This window comes from Carex rostrata, chromosome 1 (assembly GCF_964058835.1).
Source record: "Carex rostrata chromosome 1, lpCarRost1.2, whole genome shotgun sequence".
NCBI classification, from domain to species: Eukaryota; Viridiplantae; Streptophyta; class Magnoliopsida; order Poales; family Cyperaceae; genus Carex; species Carex rostrata.
The window spans coordinates 11,403,231-11,420,895 of NC_135918.1; the positions used below are offsets into that span (position 1 = coordinate 11,403,231).

At 34.9% G+C, this 17,665-nt stretch overlaps 3 protein-coding genes across 5 annotated transcripts; all 3 read left to right on the forward strand.

The window, feature by feature from the left end:
- Window positions 1-171: 171 nt before the first annotated feature.
- LOC144558648 (large ribosomal subunit protein uL16-like) lies at window positions 172-1,809 on the forward strand. Its single transcript, XM_078307501.1, has 4 exons — window positions 172-302; window positions 435-936; window positions 1,034-1,115; window positions 1,549-1,809. Exons 1-4 carry the CDS (start codon window positions 293-295, stop codon window positions 1,627-1,629), a joined length of 675 nt encoding a protein of 224 aa, XP_078163627.1. The 5' UTR covers window positions 172-292; the 3' UTR covers window positions 1,630-1,809.
- Window positions 1,810-8,301: 6,492 nt separating this feature from the next.
- Window positions 8,302-10,392, forward strand: NPQ4 (Chlorophyll A-B binding family protein). Of its 2 annotated transcripts, none has more exons than XM_078307413.1 (4): window positions 8,302-8,679; window positions 8,957-9,070; window positions 9,264-9,504; window positions 9,961-10,392. In XM_078307413.1, exons 1-4 carry the CDS (start codon window positions 8,488-8,490, stop codon window positions 10,203-10,205), a joined length of 792 nt encoding a protein of 263 aa, XP_078163539.1. In that variant the 5' UTR covers window positions 8,302-8,487; the 3' UTR covers window positions 10,206-10,392. The 2 variants fall into 2 exon arrangements, with proteins under 2 accessions (XP_078163539.1, XP_078163546.1); XM_078307420.1 differs by having other exon boundaries at window positions 8,351-8,694; window positions 8,978-9,070.
- Window positions 10,393-14,350: 3,958 nt separating this feature from the next.
- LOC144566261 (putative F-box protein At5g55150) lies at window positions 14,351-15,992 on the forward strand. 2 transcript variants are annotated; one of them, XM_078316249.1, is made up of 3 exons: window positions 14,351-14,488; window positions 14,679-15,266; window positions 15,421-15,521. In XM_078316249.1, the coding sequence occupies exons 1-3, from the start codon at window positions 14,428-14,430 to the stop codon at window positions 15,465-15,467; spliced, it is 696 nt and encodes a 231-aa protein (XP_078172375.1). In that variant the 5' UTR covers window positions 14,351-14,427; the 3' UTR covers window positions 15,468-15,521. The 2 variants fall into 2 exon arrangements, with proteins under 2 accessions (XP_078172375.1, XP_078172366.1); XM_078316240.1 differs by having other exon boundaries at window positions 14,679-15,992.
- The last annotated feature ends 1,673 nt before the right edge of the window (window positions 15,993-17,665 follow it).

Here is a 17,665-nt window from a genome sequence, read left to right on the forward strand (position 1 = left end):
TTATTCTAAAAATAATATGATATTTGTCTCTGCAATAAAGGGAACAAAAATGGAATAAACCAACCTTGATTAACAAAAAAAAATATAAAATGTTTATTTGGGCCAGATGAGACCAAGTCTTGGGTCCAAGTCCGGCCTACTAATAAGCCCATTATATTATACATTTGTCATGGATCGATCGGTCGATTTGATTTGCTTCTTCCTCGTCTCGATTCACACTTGTTCAATAAAGGGTAGGGAAATAGTTTAGGGTTTTCATCTCCACCGCGCCGCCTATCATTTCAGCGTCACCATGGGGAGAAGTAAGCCTTTGTTTCGCACCTACGTTAATAGAAATTTCTATTGTATTTATTTATCATCATAGCAAGTACTGCTGCTATATGTACAATGAAAATTAAATTTAACCAATTGTGAGCTTTTTTTATTATCTTCAGGACCGGCGAGATGCTATCGTCAGATCAAGAACAAGCCATACCCAAAGTCACGCTACTGTCGTGGTGTGCCCGACCCAAAGATCCGTATCTATGATGTCGGCATGAAGAGGAAACCCGCAGATGATTTCCCCTTCTGTATCCACCTTGCCTCCTGGGAGAAGGAAAATGTGTCAAGCGAAGCTCTCGAGGCTGCTCGCATTGCATGCAACAAGTACATGACCAAGTTCGCTGGCAAGGATGCCTTCCACCTTCGTGTCCGTGTCCATCCTTTCCATGTGCTCCGTATCAACAAGATGCTTTCGTGTGCAGGAGCTGATAGGCTCCAGACTGGCATGAGGGGTGCTTTTGGAAAGCCCCAGGGGGTATGCGCCAGGGTGGCTATTGGTCAGGTGTTGCTCTCTGTCAGGTGCAAGGACAACAATGCCCAGCATGCGGAGGAGGCTCTTCGCCGTGCCAAGTTCAAGTTCCCTGGTCGTCAGAAGATCATTGTCAGTGGCAAGTGGTATGTACCAAGTATCAATTTTTTTTTGTTTTTTTGTATAGTTGAAGGATTTATTATGATTGTGGGTTTAATGGTATAACCTTCTTCTCTTTGTTAGGGGATTCACCAAGTTCACTCGTGCTGAGTACATCAAGTACAAGAGCGAGGGCAGAATCGTCCCTGACGGTGTCAATGCCAAGGTATATACTTCATTGTCACAGTTCTCTTCAAATTCAAAATATCATTTACTAATTTTCAGGTTAGGACCAGCTGCATCACCGAGGTTTTAATGCTAGTAGCAGTAATTAAGTATCGTCAAATTTATTATGAACTGTGATTAAGTTGGTGAAAATTTAGCTTGGTATTGAACTATTGCTTGTGATTTTTCTCATTTTTCTGTTGTGATGCTTGATTCTCAGGAAATTTCCTTGCAATTTAGTTCATCCTGTAGTTGTTGCCTGTCTTAAAAATGTCTCGATTAGTCTTAATATTCTGTAGTTCATATTGGCTTAAATCCTTTTTTCTTTTCAATTATGCAATTTTGGTACCAGTGTCTTACTGATTCATAGATTTGTGTTTATTTTAATGTGACAATAGGCTGCCTTTTCCTATCTAATTCTTGTTCTATTTCAGCTTCTGAACTGGAAAGGATCTCTCCAGGGCCGCCAACCAGGACAGGCATTGGCCCCGCCTACAGCTGTGGAGAGTTCTTAAATTTTGTACTACCAGTTTTGATAGTTGCATTGCTTAGTGAATCAACATCTAATCTGTTTGAATATTGTTTCTTCTGTTGCTTGTGAGCAGTTATCTGCTGCAAGCTTTTGCTATTTTTGATAGTTTCTTTGTAATGGATGCTATATGTTTGGAGATACCTGGTTCATTTTTTCTACTAAATATTAGTTTTTAAATTTTAATTATTTGTGGGGCTAAGTTTCTGGTGTTCGAATGTGTGAACTCACAAACTTAATAGGTTTTGCATTATAAAATACGAAACAATCATTTCCAGTTCTCCTGCGTGCTATGTCATGCAGCTGAGCAATGGTGCTCCTAAGAGCTGAATTGTGATAAGGCAAGGGAAGAGGAAGATCTGTTTTTTATTTTGCTCTAGGAGAGCTATGGAAGCTTTATGCTAATTTCAATTAGATCTACTAGTTGATATCCCTTAATACCAACTGATGCATACTCGTGGTGACCATAAATTGCTTAATTCCCTAATTCGGGATTGTTTTTTGCATTGCACCCACTAAATATATTTGCTAGATCACAATTGAGCCTTTGAACCTTCGTCATTCCATGCCTTTGAAAAGCATCGGGGAACCATCACTGACATCTTAAAATCCCATCTCCTTGCCCCGAATGGAACTCTCGACCTTGTACAAGGCCTTTCACATCTGATAAATCTCGATCTTAGTGCAGTTGATCCGAGAAGCACGAGTCATGAGATACAAGGAAAAGAGAAAGATGTATAAATTTCAAAAGATCCTAAGATATGAGTGCATAAGCATTGTCAGACCACAGAGTTATGAGACCGTGCCATGATATAACGAAGAGAATGAGAGAGGCCTTCTAATTTGAGATAATTTAGTCAATTAAGGTTGTCAAATGTAAAGTGGTTTGTCCAAGATAGATGCTGTCACTAGCCTATAATGGCAACTAACCACCGGCTTTAAAATATCTGTTGACGAATTTGAATAATTCTTTGTCTAACATTGTCCCTTTTTTCTTGGCTTAAATTTATTGTTAGAATAGGAGTTGGAGGGTTCAAATAAATTGATGGATAACTGAAACTAATCAGATGTTGCAAGCCCTATTTTGTTGTTCTCCTTCTGTTATGCTTTTGTACCTTTTTTACTATCGTCAGTTTTGTGAATTATATATTAGTTATATGATTATTTAAATGTAACTTTTGTTTATCAATGATATACATCACTACTTGTTATTTTCTGGTATGATTTCTGAAATAACATACAATTATCAGGTCAAAGGAAGAAATAATTTGTTATTTGAGCAATATCACAGTCACAAAAAAGCTACATGAAATTCTATATATATATTTAATTTTTCTAAGATATCAACATTATAGCAAAAATAGTACTTGAAAACTATAAAAGCCACAATTATTACCCATAAAAAAAAAACTACCCTATTTTATCAGTGTCACACCCCGGGACAGGGGGTCGCGCAGTTTCGTTTTAAAATGCGGTTTTGTTCATGCAGATCTATATATATATATATATATATTGATATATGTTTATGCGGGTGGGCCTCATTCTATTAGTCTGCGGGGGGTGGCAGGGGGGGCGGCAGCCCCCTGCGAGCGTTGTCTGAGGTTACGAAGCACCGCTCAATAGAGCCCGGAGAATTTTATTTGGGAGAAGTCAAATGGTATGCAAATCCTTTAACCGACGGCCGAAATTAGTCAAATTTCACATAATTTTCATTGAAATTCAATCCCATTATCATATGATTTGATTTAAAACAAGTTTGGTTCAAAACCGATTTGATTTGACTAAGTTATACCCAAAATAGCATTTTTCAGAATCCCCATTGCGGCCCGCAATAGGGCTATTGCGGCCCGCAACACTCCCAAAATTTCCAGCCTCTGTAATTCGCCTCTGCCTCCATTCATTGCGGCCCGCAATGGCCTGGTTGGATTTTAATCTGCGAATTTCCCTCTGCCTCCATTCATTGCGGCCCGCAACAACTTTATTGCGGCCCGCAACAACTTTATTGCGGCCCGCAATGGCCTGGTTGGCTGCTAACCTGCGAACTTCCCTCTGTCTACTCTCATTGCGTCCCGCAATAGGGTTATTGCGGCCCGCAATAGGGTTATTGCGGCCCGCAATAGGGTTATTGCGGCCCGCAATAAGGGTACTGATTTTCATTCCTTTGCCCATTTTCGTGAAATTTCACCCCGTTTTCAAACCCGATCAAATCCCCGTATAACTAAACAATTATTCCCCATTCACTAGCAATTTTAATGACATTTAAAATGCAATTTCAACATTTAAATCATAACAACCATTTAAAACATACCGTTAGGGTTTTATAACATAATACGGTTCGATAACAACCTATACATCAAAATAACCGACTACGGGTTCAACTACACATTCAAAATGGGTACAAAAAGGGTTTGGCATAACCTATTAGCCCGGCCTACACTCACGTGTCGAGCCCGAGTCCCACTTCACTCGCGTTTACCTGCACATATCAATTCAAAGGGAAAAATTCCCCGAGGGGAGGGGGTGAGAAAACCTGTCATCCGTTTTCTCAGTGCGGAATTTAAAGGGCTACTGGATTTGTGCGAAATCCATCACCAGAACTAAATACACTAGCAATAGGGCATCGAGTTATTTATTTACCAATAACAATAAATGCACATGTACCAGGAATAGATTCAAACGGATTTCAATTCACATTTCATCAACATCAATCAACGAATTTCCAGAAAGATTTGGTTTCACAGATATAATATATATAAGTCTGGTTATGAGGTACAGATATCAACTATCTATCGCCTCCGGCTTAATAGTTCTATTTTCTGGTTTCAAGTCATACAATCTCATCAATTCATCACTTAAAATAAACACGGGCATATTCCGCGAATATGCAACAGAATACCACTTTTCTCAAAAAGAAATCACTGACACTATCACTGAATCACTGAATCACTGAACCACAGTTCTACCTAAAATTACACTGCACTTCCCTTACCCAACCGGTACTGGGTTCACTAGGGCCATTCTCCAGATGCGCATAAGGGTCCTGGATGAAAGTCTAGTAGCTAGCTAGACTTTCCACTATGATACACTGTTCACTTCACACAATCAATCCAAGTCATACTGTGGTTCCACTCACTTATTCAAAACGACAGATCAACAATCGATAAACCGTACCAACATGAGAATCATAACAGTTATACAATTCAATTTCACTAATATCACAATTAATGCAATGCGGCAACAAATGCTTTCAATCAGAGATTGAACATGCTATGCACAGTTTATTTAAATCAAGCAATCAACATAAATATAATAATATGCACCGTTATTTAGTTCTACGAATAAACCCCAAAACAGATCCCGTGAACCCCCGCACCTGGTTACGTAGGGCACGCAGAGGGTCCGCGATCTCGCGACTCGGTAAGCTCGTCAATCCCGCTAGCCGTGCTCGTTAGGATCTATACATAGGTCAATTTATTAAATTCCGGCATTTTTACAATTTAAACCCTCAAATCAATTTTTTTGGGAAAAATCCGTAAATTGGAATTTGGTTGCACTTTGGAACACGGAATCAGTCAATTTACACTATATAAACAACAAAGGCACGGAATAATCAATTTGGTACGATTCTACGGGTTTTCACCGAAACCCTAAAAACAAGAAATCACGAAATGAGAGAGAAATAGGAAGGGGAATTACCAATGGAACGGATGGATGTGCGAGATTTGAGCTCCTCTTCCTAAATCTCCGTTTTCGCGCAATACGGTCACCGGGGTGTCTCTCTCTCACTCTCTCTCTCTCTCGTTCTTTCTCTCTTGGCGGAAACAAAGGAAAAGAGGAAAAGAAAAGGAAGGGGTGGGGACGCAGGAAGGGAAAGGAAGGAGGGGGAAGGAAAGAATGACAAAGGGGCCCCACTTGTAAGTGGTATTTTTGCAAAATAAACCCTCCACTTATTCGATATTGATTAAATGATTTATATAACACCTATTGCTCCTCTTTCTTAACACAATTAATCGTATAATTATTGTTCACCATCCACGTCACTAATTTCGTATATACGTATATATATATTATTCGATTTAACCACATATTATTTTCATTAATCTGAATTTTAAAAGTTGATAGTGTTACAATCAGTACAACCAATTATTCAATATTCCCCTCCGAAACGATTTCTTCTCCTTAATCACGTCCACTTGGAGTTGCTGATTAGTTGATCTGTTACGAATATTTGCATGATTTCGTAAATACTCATATTTGGAAATGCAAATTACATAACATTTTATGGTATTTATTGTAGATAAACTTACATATTTATTGAAACCAATTCAGAGCTAGTGAATTCTATATAGTATATACTCAATGTCCACAATTACAATTTACAATGACTCTATTTTTTATATTTGGTGAAATTTCATATATACCTCTGAGGGCTGCTAATGAGTCGAGCCGGCTCACGAATCAATGAGTTGAGCTGCTCAATATTTCATAATGTATCGGATTCGAAACTGAAAAAAACTCAAACTCGACTCGGCTCGCTTTTGAAAGGAAAAAAGCTCGGTTCATGTAAACACTTGGCTCGATTCGGCTTGGCTCGCGAGCTCATGAGCCGACTCATATTTTGACCTATTTTCATAAGAACAAAGCATCTCTATCTATTACTTTGAAATTTGGAAAAAAAAAATTATGTAATAGCTATGGAAATATGTAATAGCTATTATTGTCATGAAATTTCCAAATATGAAAAAAATATGAAAATTTGGAAATAAACTAGCTATTATTGTCATCGAATTTCCAAATTTCCAAATGTTTCAAATTTCAAATTTCAAAGTTTTTTAAATTTTCAAAATTTTTCAAAGTACCAATCGGCCAGCATTGCTTATTTGCGTGGCATGCCTGATGAACTTTTTTAAATTAAATTAAATTTAACGTAAAAAGATTGAAATTGATAGGTAGTGAGACTTTTAAAGGGGAAGGAAGAATCAGTGGAGTTGACAAGAGAAAAATGGAAGCCCAAAGTGACGAGGCCACCAATTGTTGATGCTTTAATATGAAAAATTTTCAAAATATGAAAATATGAAAATTTGGAAATAAACCAGCTATTATTGTCATGGAATTTCCAAATTTCAAATTTCAAAGTTTTTCAAATTTTATTTTTGTTTCAAATTTCAAAATTTAAAAATTAATTTGAAATTTAAAAATATGGAAAAAATTTGAAAATTCCATGACAATAATAGCTGGTTTATTTCCAAATTTTCATATTTGCAAATTCCATGACAATAATAGCTATTACATATTTCCACAGCTATTACATAAGTATTTTTTCAAATTTCAAAGTAATAGATAGAGATGTTTTGTTTTTATGAAAATAAACCTTGAAAAGTAAGTAAAAATATGAGTCGGCTCGCGAGCCGAACCAAGTGTTTACATGAGCAGAGTCGAGCTGAGTTTTTTTTTTTTTTCAAAAGAGAGCCGAGTTAGAGCCGAATCATTTTGCTTCTCTCATTGAGCCGAGCCGAACCTTAATCATTAGCAATCCTAATACCTCTTAAAGTTTTTGAAATTAAGTACTTCTTCCTCTAGAATTAATAATATCAAATTTATCCTTCTCAATTTTAAAAACTCACTAATTTACTCATTGTCTTTTCTATGAAAATATATTTTAAATTAATTAAGTACCTATATTATCTTTATTTAAAAGCATGAAAAATATGTAACATATTGCAAATATTGAATAATATTTATCAAAGAAAGTTTCCATCACCCGCATAATTTCGTTTGAGTTTTTTTTTTTTTTTTTTTTTTTTTTTTGAGATCGTAATTTCGTTTGAGTTAACGATAATTAAAATAGTTCACGCAAATATAGGAGAAAATCCAAGCCACTACCCACTAGTAACTTGTCTGATTTGGCTGGCGTGGCGCAATCTGCGCCGCTTGACATAGAACCTTCCAGTATCTACGAGACAACGAATTTTGTAGGACATTATTTTTGATATTTTCTTGAACATGCATTTTGATTCTCTGTGGCTGATACCAAAAAAGGGACCGTGTCGCTTGTGCTGAGTCACTGCTGACAAGTAATGAGACAGACAATAAAAAATCTTATAGGTGGGATCAACATGTCAGAACCCCGTAGCCTACATGGATGCAACTTCTCTGTGGTTATTTCCTTGTGGCAATCTGTGATGCTGACTTATTGTATGTGCAGTGTTCCTTCCCATTAATTTCGGAGTGTCTCACTTCTGCCACATTCATCTGTCGACACTTCAAATTGATGCTTATGAATCATGCCACGTGTGAAAAGAAGAGAGAGCTATTGGTTCTTTGGATTTATTTTGGTGTAATCACACATTTGGGTGCCACGGTGTAGGTTCCCTCTAAGTCGGAATGTCGGATCTAGATTCTCATAACAGATACGAATGCAAATAGATCTAATAAAATTACTGGGCTTTTAATCCAAACCCGTTACCTCCAAACCATTAAGGAGAACATTTATTGTTTATAAAACCTGCATTTATTTGACAAACTATAGAATTGCATTAAGGAGAACATTCGGATGTGAACCCGTTATGCTTTTTGGAAATAATTCTATTGGCCCAAATAGGATCACAAAAGCATCCAATAAAATCAGAACCATAGATTACATATGCCAACGTGGCCACCTCAGAGCCCATCAAGAGCCCATGAACCCTATCCCCCATCTCTAACAATAAATGTGCAACACTCACTGCTGCACACTAGACTTTGTGCCTTCATCAAGTTTTTCTCTATCATAGAACAGAACACACTCCATCACAAACACCCAACACACTAACACACATATCTAGTCCAATTCTCTTGCATAGACATGGCACAATCCATGCTCTTGTCTAGCACTCTCAGTGGGCAATTCTTAGCCTCGCGCACATCTGTCGAGCCGAGTTCGTTTTTGTCTCGTCTCGCAGTTCCACAACCCTCTCCAAGACGGATAGAATCTCGTCCTTCATACATCCCTGTTTACGCCATTTTCAAATCAAAAGCCAAACCAGTAACAAAGAAGGTTTATATACAATTTGTTTTATAATTAATTTTGTTATGCGGCAAAGTCTGCACTTGTCTTGATCAGTTTTATATACTCTAAGTGTGCACATTTTGTAATTCTAAGATGGTATATTAACAGAAAGATACCAGTTGCATTGAGGAAGTAGAATTAATCAAAATTGACAAATTTCTAGTATATAATTTTTTTTTGTGTGTGTGAAATTAATGGAGATGCTACCTTCTGTTGTATAATTCAAACTGTTTGATTTTTCACATGAAATATTTTTGTTCTGTAGGTAGAAAAGCCCAAGCCTAAGGTAGAAGATGGTATTTTCGGTACCTCCGGTGGGATCGGCTTCACCAAAGAAAACGAGCTTTTCGTAGGTCGTGTTGCTATGATTGGATTTGCAGTAAGTTGAATTTCCATAAACCAATTCTATTATATATATATATATATATATATATTTTTTTTCCTATTTATATTAAGCAGACTATACATGTATTAATTTATATATTCTATTTTCCTTCATAAAAGGCAAGAAATAGAAATTAATAAATTGTTCTTCGCCACAACTAATTGTCGATAATTGTTCCAAAACTCAGGCATCATTGCTCGGAGAGGCAATTACAGGAAAAGGAATACTGTCTCAGTTGAACCTCGAGACTGGTATCCCGATTTATGAGGCTGAACCACTTTTGCTTTTCTTCATCCTGTTCACACTCCTCGGTGCAATTGGTGCTCTTGGTGACCGTGGTCGATTCGTAGATGAAGCGACCGGGTTGGATCGTGCTGTCATCCCTCCTGGAAAGGGCATAAGAGGCGCATTCGGACTCCGTGAAGGAGGTAAATTTAGCTTAATTAACATAACTTATGTTTTTAAAAAAAATGTTATTTCATATCAAATGTGAAAAATCGAAAGTAATGAAGAATTGAACCTTCCTAGCTAACATAAATTGTAATATATAATAATGATTATAGGAAAAATATAGATAGTTTAGTTACCCACAATTAATCATGTCACATTCATCTATCACTCCGGTTGTTCAAATACACCTTCAATTTTATTTTGCTCAAACATAAATTATAATAAGTAATGACGTAATGTTGTTCATGACTAGCTAATACACGTTAATTATGGTAGGTGACAACCTTCTACATGCATAAAAGCTAAATCAAAATTAACTATAAACACATACAACATTAGTTTTCAATTTTTTATATTTAAATATATTTGATTTAGAAATCCAGTTTATATAGGACTAACAATGCCATTAATTTATCAATAATTTAATCTTGAAGGCCCTCTCTTCGGCTTTACCAAGTCGAACGAGCTCTTCGTGGGAAGACTTGCGCAACTTGGCATTGCATTTTCCCTGATTGGAGAGGTTATCACGGGAAAAGGAGCACTTGCTCAACTCAACATCGAGACTGGTGTGCCGATCAATGAAATCGAGCCCCTATTGCTGCTCAACATCATCTTTTTCTTTATAGCAGCTATTAATCCCGGTACAGGGAGATTTATTACTGATGACGAAGAGGAGTAAGGCCGATAAATGGTGGTGCACTTTTCAGTGTCTCTTTTTTCTTTTTATGTTTTTGTTGTAGTGTGGAGTTGCGTAGGCTCTATTAATTGTAATGGGTATGCAACTGTTAGAGTTTAATTAAAGATGACCTGCATATGCGCATGGTAAATTATTTATATATGGAGATAATTAAAACATCTTTTTACATATGTTGCCATTCTGTTCTACTATGTGTTAAAATAACTTAACGAAATAATTTGACACCACACTCCGCCCAACCCCTTCCACTATTTTTATTTCATTGAATAATCTTAGTACAATGTTATGCATACACACGAAATTGTATGTCTTTATTTATAGAGTTTACAGCAGCCATAATATTAAGGAAAGAATCATGCCCTCATTATTACTAGCCAGGGCCGGCCCTGGTGCTGGGCAGCCAGGGCGACCGCCCCGGGCCCCAAGATTCAAGAGGGCCCCAAAATAAAAAAATTATTTTGCATATATTAAAAAAAATGTATATATTAAATAAATAAAATATTAGAACTCAAACTTTGAATATATAAAGGGTCCAAACTTTTCTGTAAATAAGTACGATCTATTGACATATCAATAAAAAAATTTATATATATAAGTATTGTAAATAACGGTATGCGCGTGTCCAACGACGGGATACCATCAAGTGATTAATTAGAATTATACGGACAATTTTGTATTTTTATTAAAATTATGTGTATATATTCATAATTTATTAAAAATAATTTATTTAACTCATCAAACTTATCAAAATAAACCTAATTTAACTTAGTTCTATTATTATAACACGACACTACGCTTAACAATACACACACACTTTACATGTATATGTATTTACACATTTATTTAATGAAAAAAAAAATTCGAAATTAAACTTTTTCAAATACTAATACTATATTATTTGAAAGATATGAAACATTATAACATAAAATTACTAAATTTAGTTTGTAATAACAACTTAATTTAATATATGAACATGCAGTATTAATTGAAAAAATTATATTAGTAAGAACGAAAAATATATTATATAAATAATAGAGGAACTAATTAATTAATTCAAAATAAGGAAGAAGAAAAAACATATATAAAAAAATTGAATGTATAGCTAAACACAAATAAAACTACAATACATGATTTATGAAATTTATTATCACACAGTCACAGAAAAAAATGCAATGTAAAAATAAATAATTACTGGAGTAAACGGAAATAAATAGACGATCAAACGAGAATAAACAGAATAATTGGGAATAATCAAGAATAATCGGCCGATTAATCAGAAAAAAATCACTAATAGACCTCTGATAAGTATATTCGTACATGTTTGACCACTGTTAACGATTAAACAGGCATATAATCAGTCGTTAAAATCATTTTTTACAACACCAGTATATATAAAGGGTCCAAAATTTTCTTCTGCCCCAGGCCCCAAAATCTTCAGGACCGGCCCTGTTACTAGCTAACTATAGAAATAAATATTATACATTATCAAGTATGGAGGAAACAAATCTATGAAGATTATACAATCTTCAATTATGGCAGAGATGTAATCTTCAATTATGGCAGGAATATGGAGAATGATTTCCATTCCTAATTTCGCCATACCAGGATCCAGTGTGCCATACATTTTACGTGCAGCTTGTAGTTCCAACACTATGTCATTAATCAAGCAGAAGATATGGAAGCTAAATTGGCGAATTTTAATTAGAGAACAAGTCAGTCAAGTTTTCACTTTAACCTTTCTTAAAAGTAAAAAAAAAAAATGAGTATATATATAACAATTGAACTTTTACTTTTAGCAACTGCAAAAAAAAACACACACACACACACATCCCTCATCCACTCGTATAATTTTTTTTTTTTTGGGTAGAAAGGCCCTTAGGCAGTTAGGCATGAGTTTGTATCCTCTGCGATATCTCAACATTTGCATGACCGATGTGTATGGTGCCTATTCGGGGATAGCGCAGGGGGCCAATATTATTTGTGCTTTGAGATTCGTGCAGAACATATTTGAACGATTGAGATATTCCAAAAAAAACACTCAAAGTTTGAGATATCTCAGAGGATGTGAACTCCTTGGGCATATATATATTAATTGAAGTACAGGAGGTCAATCGAGCTGCTATTTAGATTGGCATCAAGGGATAAAACGACATGAAAGATTGGCATGCAGCAAGGCATATGTTACTTGAAGCACATACATATTGATATTGTAGCCGGTATATCTCAGCTGATAATTAGCTGAACAGGGATAAAACGACATGAAAGATTGACTCTATACCAGCATGAGACAAACTATACAATTTAGCAGGGGTAAATGCAACATTGCAAGCCCCTGTAACGGCCATGAAACAACCCACATCTAGATGCAGAGTACGTAGCAATATATACAGAATAGAAAAAGAGGTAAAGCAGAAAAGAAATATTATATACAATAGAAAACAAGGGGAATGTGAACCCACTGGAACAGCAATAAAGGAAAAAAAAATCGAAAGAACCTAATTTGATTTAAAGAAATATAAAATATATATGTTTATTTGGGCCAGATGAGACCAAGTCTTGGGTCCAAGTCCGGCCTATTAGTAAGCCCAAATTTTAGGAAGTCTTAGCAAAATGAAAATCTGAACCGCCATTATAAATTTGTCATTAAATAAGGTTTAAAGCAAACATCACTGCGCAGTAACCATTTATTATCCAATCAAATCCAAACCTGAGCAAACATCAGGCCTTCTGTTTCTCAGATCTCAGAACCTAATACGCGTCGTACCCTCTCTCTCCCCTCAGATCGGCGTTGTCTCAGGCAAGCAGAGATGAAGTTTTTGAAATATCAGAATTGGCTGACGTGTTAATGGTGGATCCATCGATTTCTCTTCCTTATTTGCAACTGTACCATATCTCTCTCCACTTGTTTGTTCCATTTTTGCCTTTTTTTCAAGTTTTCTTCGACAAATATTTTCATTTCTAGAATAATTCGGTTGATTCTATTAAAAATAAGAGGGAAAGAGAAAATAAATACTGGATCAGATTTTTTCTGATGTTTCTTCAGTTAATTTTCCTTGTTGAATGTTGATTAAGCGATACCGGTATACTTCATCTCAGAATGAACTTCAGTTGGAATTTATCCAGGGGCAGATGCACATGCATGTATCCAATGGAGGTCAATTCATCCCATCATTTTTAAATATTTTATATTTATACACTATTTTATTGAATTTTCATAGGAAAATAACTGATTTTATGATTTATGATATAATTTCAATATCTTAGGCTACATAATTTTAAAGACTGCTAAAATATTTTCTTATTACAAGATTTGCTATATTTTGTAATTGATCTCTAATTGAGTTGCTTTCAATGTATTTGATCTCTAATTGATATTTTATCTTCAACATATTTCTTATATATTTTACCATATATGCGTATTACCACCATATGCAACATGAAATATGTATATGATTGACTCCATTCACATTTGACCCTCAGAGCTTGAAAGTCAGGCTTCGCCCCTTAAATTTATCGCTTGTCAAAACTTAGCATTTAACTACTCATCAGAATAATTTGTTGAAATAGCGTGCTTATTTATGCTCTATAGTTTTCTTCCACTGATTCCTTTGAGATTTTGGTTTCTGAATGTTTGGATTCTTCTTGCAGCTATTTTTGGCGAATTAATTAGAAATGTATATTTCATGTAAGCCTAATCAATATCTTTGTTTCTTGAGTAGTTGTAATGATTTAAGATTCGTTTTTTTCTGTGCTTTTGTTTTTTTTTTGCGGTACCTTCTATATGTTTTGGACGTTACTGATATTCTTTTCCTGAGATTTTTCAACTTCAAATTAAGACCATAGTCTTCTTATATTCTTTGTGAATTGATTTCAGTAGCAATAAGAAGCACTTCTAAAGTAGATGTCCTCTAAAAATAGAGCCTATAATTACATATATAGGTTCAAAATCCGGATGGTATTCTTTTATGGACATTAGATGAAATTTGAAATGTTAAACCTCTATCTTTTTATCTCCAAAAAAAAAAAGGCCTAAAGATAGTAAATATGGTTTTGTGTCATCCTTTCTTTTCATTCTTTTTGTTAAAAAAAATAGTCTATGAATATCTTTATTTATCGTGATACTTGAATCTTTATCCTCCCTGTATTAATTATCAAAGCCTAACAAATTTCAGGAGCCACGTACCCACAAGTCTTGTTAAAGCTAATGCTCAAGAAGAAAATCCAGTGCCCCAAGCATATGGCAACCAGGTCATCCTCAAGTCTAGGTGAGGGAATTTTCTTGATTGTTTTTCTTATGTTCTTTTCTCATCCGAATTATAAGATATATCCTGGAAGGCAGGACTTAAATAAAATGCACCTGTTGAATCAATTATTATTCTTGAATTTTATTTTGCTTAGTTTAAATTGTTTCAAAGAGTCAATATAATACAATAACTGAAACTTCGTTGCTTGTAGCATTGCCTACGAGTGATTGGGCTAATCTTCCCGAAGACATATTGGATTCTATTATGAAGAAGATGTGCTATGTTGATCTTTCATCATTTCGTGCAGTCTGCAAATTGTGGCGGTTGATGTACATCAATCGCTCCTGTTGTCTTCCTAGAAATATACCACTCGGAGTTCCAATGTTGCTGTTTAATGCTTGCAAACCATATTTAAATTCAGGCAAGTTTGTTAAAATGGGTGGAGAAATAACAAGCGACGATATCTTTACACCAGAGGCAGCTAACAAATGGGTTTGTGGATCTTCATTGGACTGGATTGTTCTAGCAGGTGTAGGTACTGATGGTATAGAGGTAAACCTTTTGAATCCATTCACGAGGCGTGTAATTCGACTTCCCTCGGTTGACACTTTCACCATGAATTTTAACTGCTTTCCAGAACCAGATGTTCCTTTTGGTTGCTTTAGTTATATACACAAAGCAATTTTATCAACAAATCCGGCAATATCGGAACAAAATTGCATTCTAATGGCAATAGTTGGAACAAAGAGGCAACTCTCCTATTGTAGGATAGGAGATAAAAGATGGACGAATGTCAAAGGTTGCTTACAAAAACTTGCTGATGTAATTTATTACGAAGGAAAATTTTATGCCATTACCGATGATGATGGTTTAATGTCTTGCAACATCATGGATCCAAATTCCACAGAAACAGTTTCTATATTAACTCTTGTTCATTACCGTACGTATACCAGTGTTGACAAGAGATACTTGGTCATGGCATCAGGATGTCTATTGCTAGTCTCAAGGGCAGATAAATATAGATTTGAAGTTCATTCACTAAGCAAACTCAAAAGATCTCGGGTTCAAATGCCATCTCTCTCTTTGCAGATTACTAATGAAGTTGAAATATGGTATGAATGGACTGGGATAGACTCAATAGGTGATCATCTGCTGTTTGTAGGAAATAACGGTGCGTTTGCTGTACCGGCACAAGGGCATGGTGGCAGAGCAAATTGCATCTACTTCAGAGAAGATTTTGGTACACTTCCAGGTCATCTTCATAAAGATTATACTTGTAGATATGATATTGGAAAGAAATATACTACCCTTTATAATGGATACGCTCATGATGATGAACTTCTTCCATCATTTTGGGTGAACCTAACTCCCTGGTAACTAGTTGTTATTGTTTTGAATGTCTTGTTCATGCATGTGATAATGTTATTTTAAGTGGGACATTTTTGAAAAAGTACAAGTCAAACTGTAAACACGCAAATATGTACTACTAGTCTTGGAATTATATGGTTGATATAATAATACTCGGTTTCCTCATGACATGAGAAATAATAATATTCTTTAGTTTCCTGGGGACATGCGAATAATATAGTTAAAAAATGTTGGTTGTGAAATTCAGAATAATTCGAAATAGAATTAGAAACAATGTAGTATGTGAAATGGGAATCACAAGAATCAATATAGAAATTGACTTTCACAAAAAAATGCTTATCGTTTTGGTTTTACTAATGAAAAAATTTAATGAATCGTTCAAATTTATGTTAGCACAGTATTACTCATATAATACAATGCATGTGCATGCAAAATTATGATGGAGATGGACATATATAAGGAACTGTAGGCGTGGGATGAGCTCTAATCTCTTTTCAGAGAGGCGCATGTTCAATTTCTCAAGAATAGCATCTAAAAGATGATTGGATGTACGGGGACGTAAAGAAAATGATGGACATATATATAATGTCGTCGGTTTAGCGTGCAGTTGAACATGACTTCTTAACGAGTAATCAAGTAAATGACATGGAAGCAAAATTGGCGAATTAAAATTGAAGAATAATAAGTTAATCAAGCTTTCATTTCAACACTTTTTAAAAGAAAAATAATTGAGCCTAACAATTTAACTTTACTTTAAGCAACTGAAAAAGAATAAAACCCCAAAAATATCAAACACTCGTATAAAATGAAGTAAACTGATATTTGTCTCAGCAATAAATAAAAAAAATCGAAAGAACCTAACCTTGATTTTGAACAATAGATCTAAAATAGATGAGACCAAGTCTTGGGTTCAGATTTAGGGAATTCTCATAAACCAAACTGAAATGATGCGAACTGAAACGGAATTTCATTTATCGCAAAAGGTAAACAACAATTTCACTATATATATATAAACACTTTTTAGAGTAGGTATAATTAAACCACAATTTTCAAACTTCTATTTCTGATAACACAAAGTATTAGCCCTTTTGCACTCAGGAATAAAATGTACATTGAAAGTCAGTATATATAAACACTTTATGCGAGACTGAAAGCATGTGGACTAGACAAGGCGACATGCTGGACATCGCCAAACTTCGCATCCGTACAGAAGAATTGAAGACATGAAAATATTCCGGAGTGCATTGTCATTCACACTCGTCTATATTTGCATTGTCATGCTTAAATGGAATCAATGAATGACCGTAGTGAAAATTTACACAAGAAATTGAAGTATTATCGTGTTAGGCATTTCATACTCGTCCATATTTGCATTGTCATATCCTTGTCTAAATTTAGAATAGCAGAAATATTGCAAAACAGCAAGCCGCATACAAATATGATTTATGAAGAGAGCTTATAATTGCGATTAACATATGCTAGCTATATATAACAAGTAACTAGTATCGTGCCCGTGCGTTGCAACGGCGACATATTATAAGATTGAATAAAATATGAAGAGACATTTTTGTTTGACATTCACACAAAATAAAATAAATATTTAAATAAAAAATAAAAGACACAAATAAAAAAAATGGAAATCCAAATAATAAGTAAAAATAAAAGAAACAACATCAAATAAAAAGAAAGAGATCAAATATAACATGAACAAATTTCTTGAAATATAATTATGATTTAATATCTAATTTTCTCCACAAGCAAGACCGGTCATTAAACGATTTAGAAGAGAAATGACATGTAAAGAAACAAGAAAAGATATGATTGAATGAT

What these genes read in the sequence shown, in the direction of transcription:
- NPQ4 (XM_078307413.1), top strand. Translation starts at nt 8,488, where the DNA reads ATGGCACAATCCATGCTCTTGTCTAGCACTCTCAGTGGGCAATTCTTA. An exon ending in CCAAACCAGTAACAAAGAAG is followed by an intron (nt 8,680 to 8,956) that starts GTTTATATACAA and finishes TTTGTTCTGTAG; the next exon opens with GTAGAAAAGCCCAAGCCTAA. An exon ending in ATTCGGACTCCGTGAAGGAG is followed by an intron (nt 9,505 to 9,960) that starts GTAAATTTAGCT and finishes TTAATCTTGAAG; the next exon opens with GCCCTCTCTTCGGCTTTACC.
- LOC144558648 (XM_078307501.1), top strand. An exon ending in ATCATTGTCAGTGGCAAGTG is followed by an intron (nt 937 to 1,033) that starts GTATGTACCAAG and finishes TCTCTTTGTTAG; the next exon opens with GGGATTCACCAAGTTCACTC. An exon ending in CTGACGGTGTCAATGCCAAG is followed by an intron (nt 1,116 to 1,548) that starts GTATATACTTCA and finishes GTTCTATTTCAG; the next exon opens with CTTCTGAACTGGAAAGGATC.
- LOC144566261 (XM_078316240.1), top strand. Translation starts at nt 14,428, where the DNA reads ATGCTCAAGAAGAAAATCCAGTGCCCCAAGCATATGGCAACCAGGTCA. An exon ending in CAGGTCATCCTCAAGTCTAG is followed by an intron (nt 14,489 to 14,678) that starts GTGAGGGAATTT and finishes CGTTGCTTGTAG; the next exon opens with CATTGCCTACGAGTGATTGG.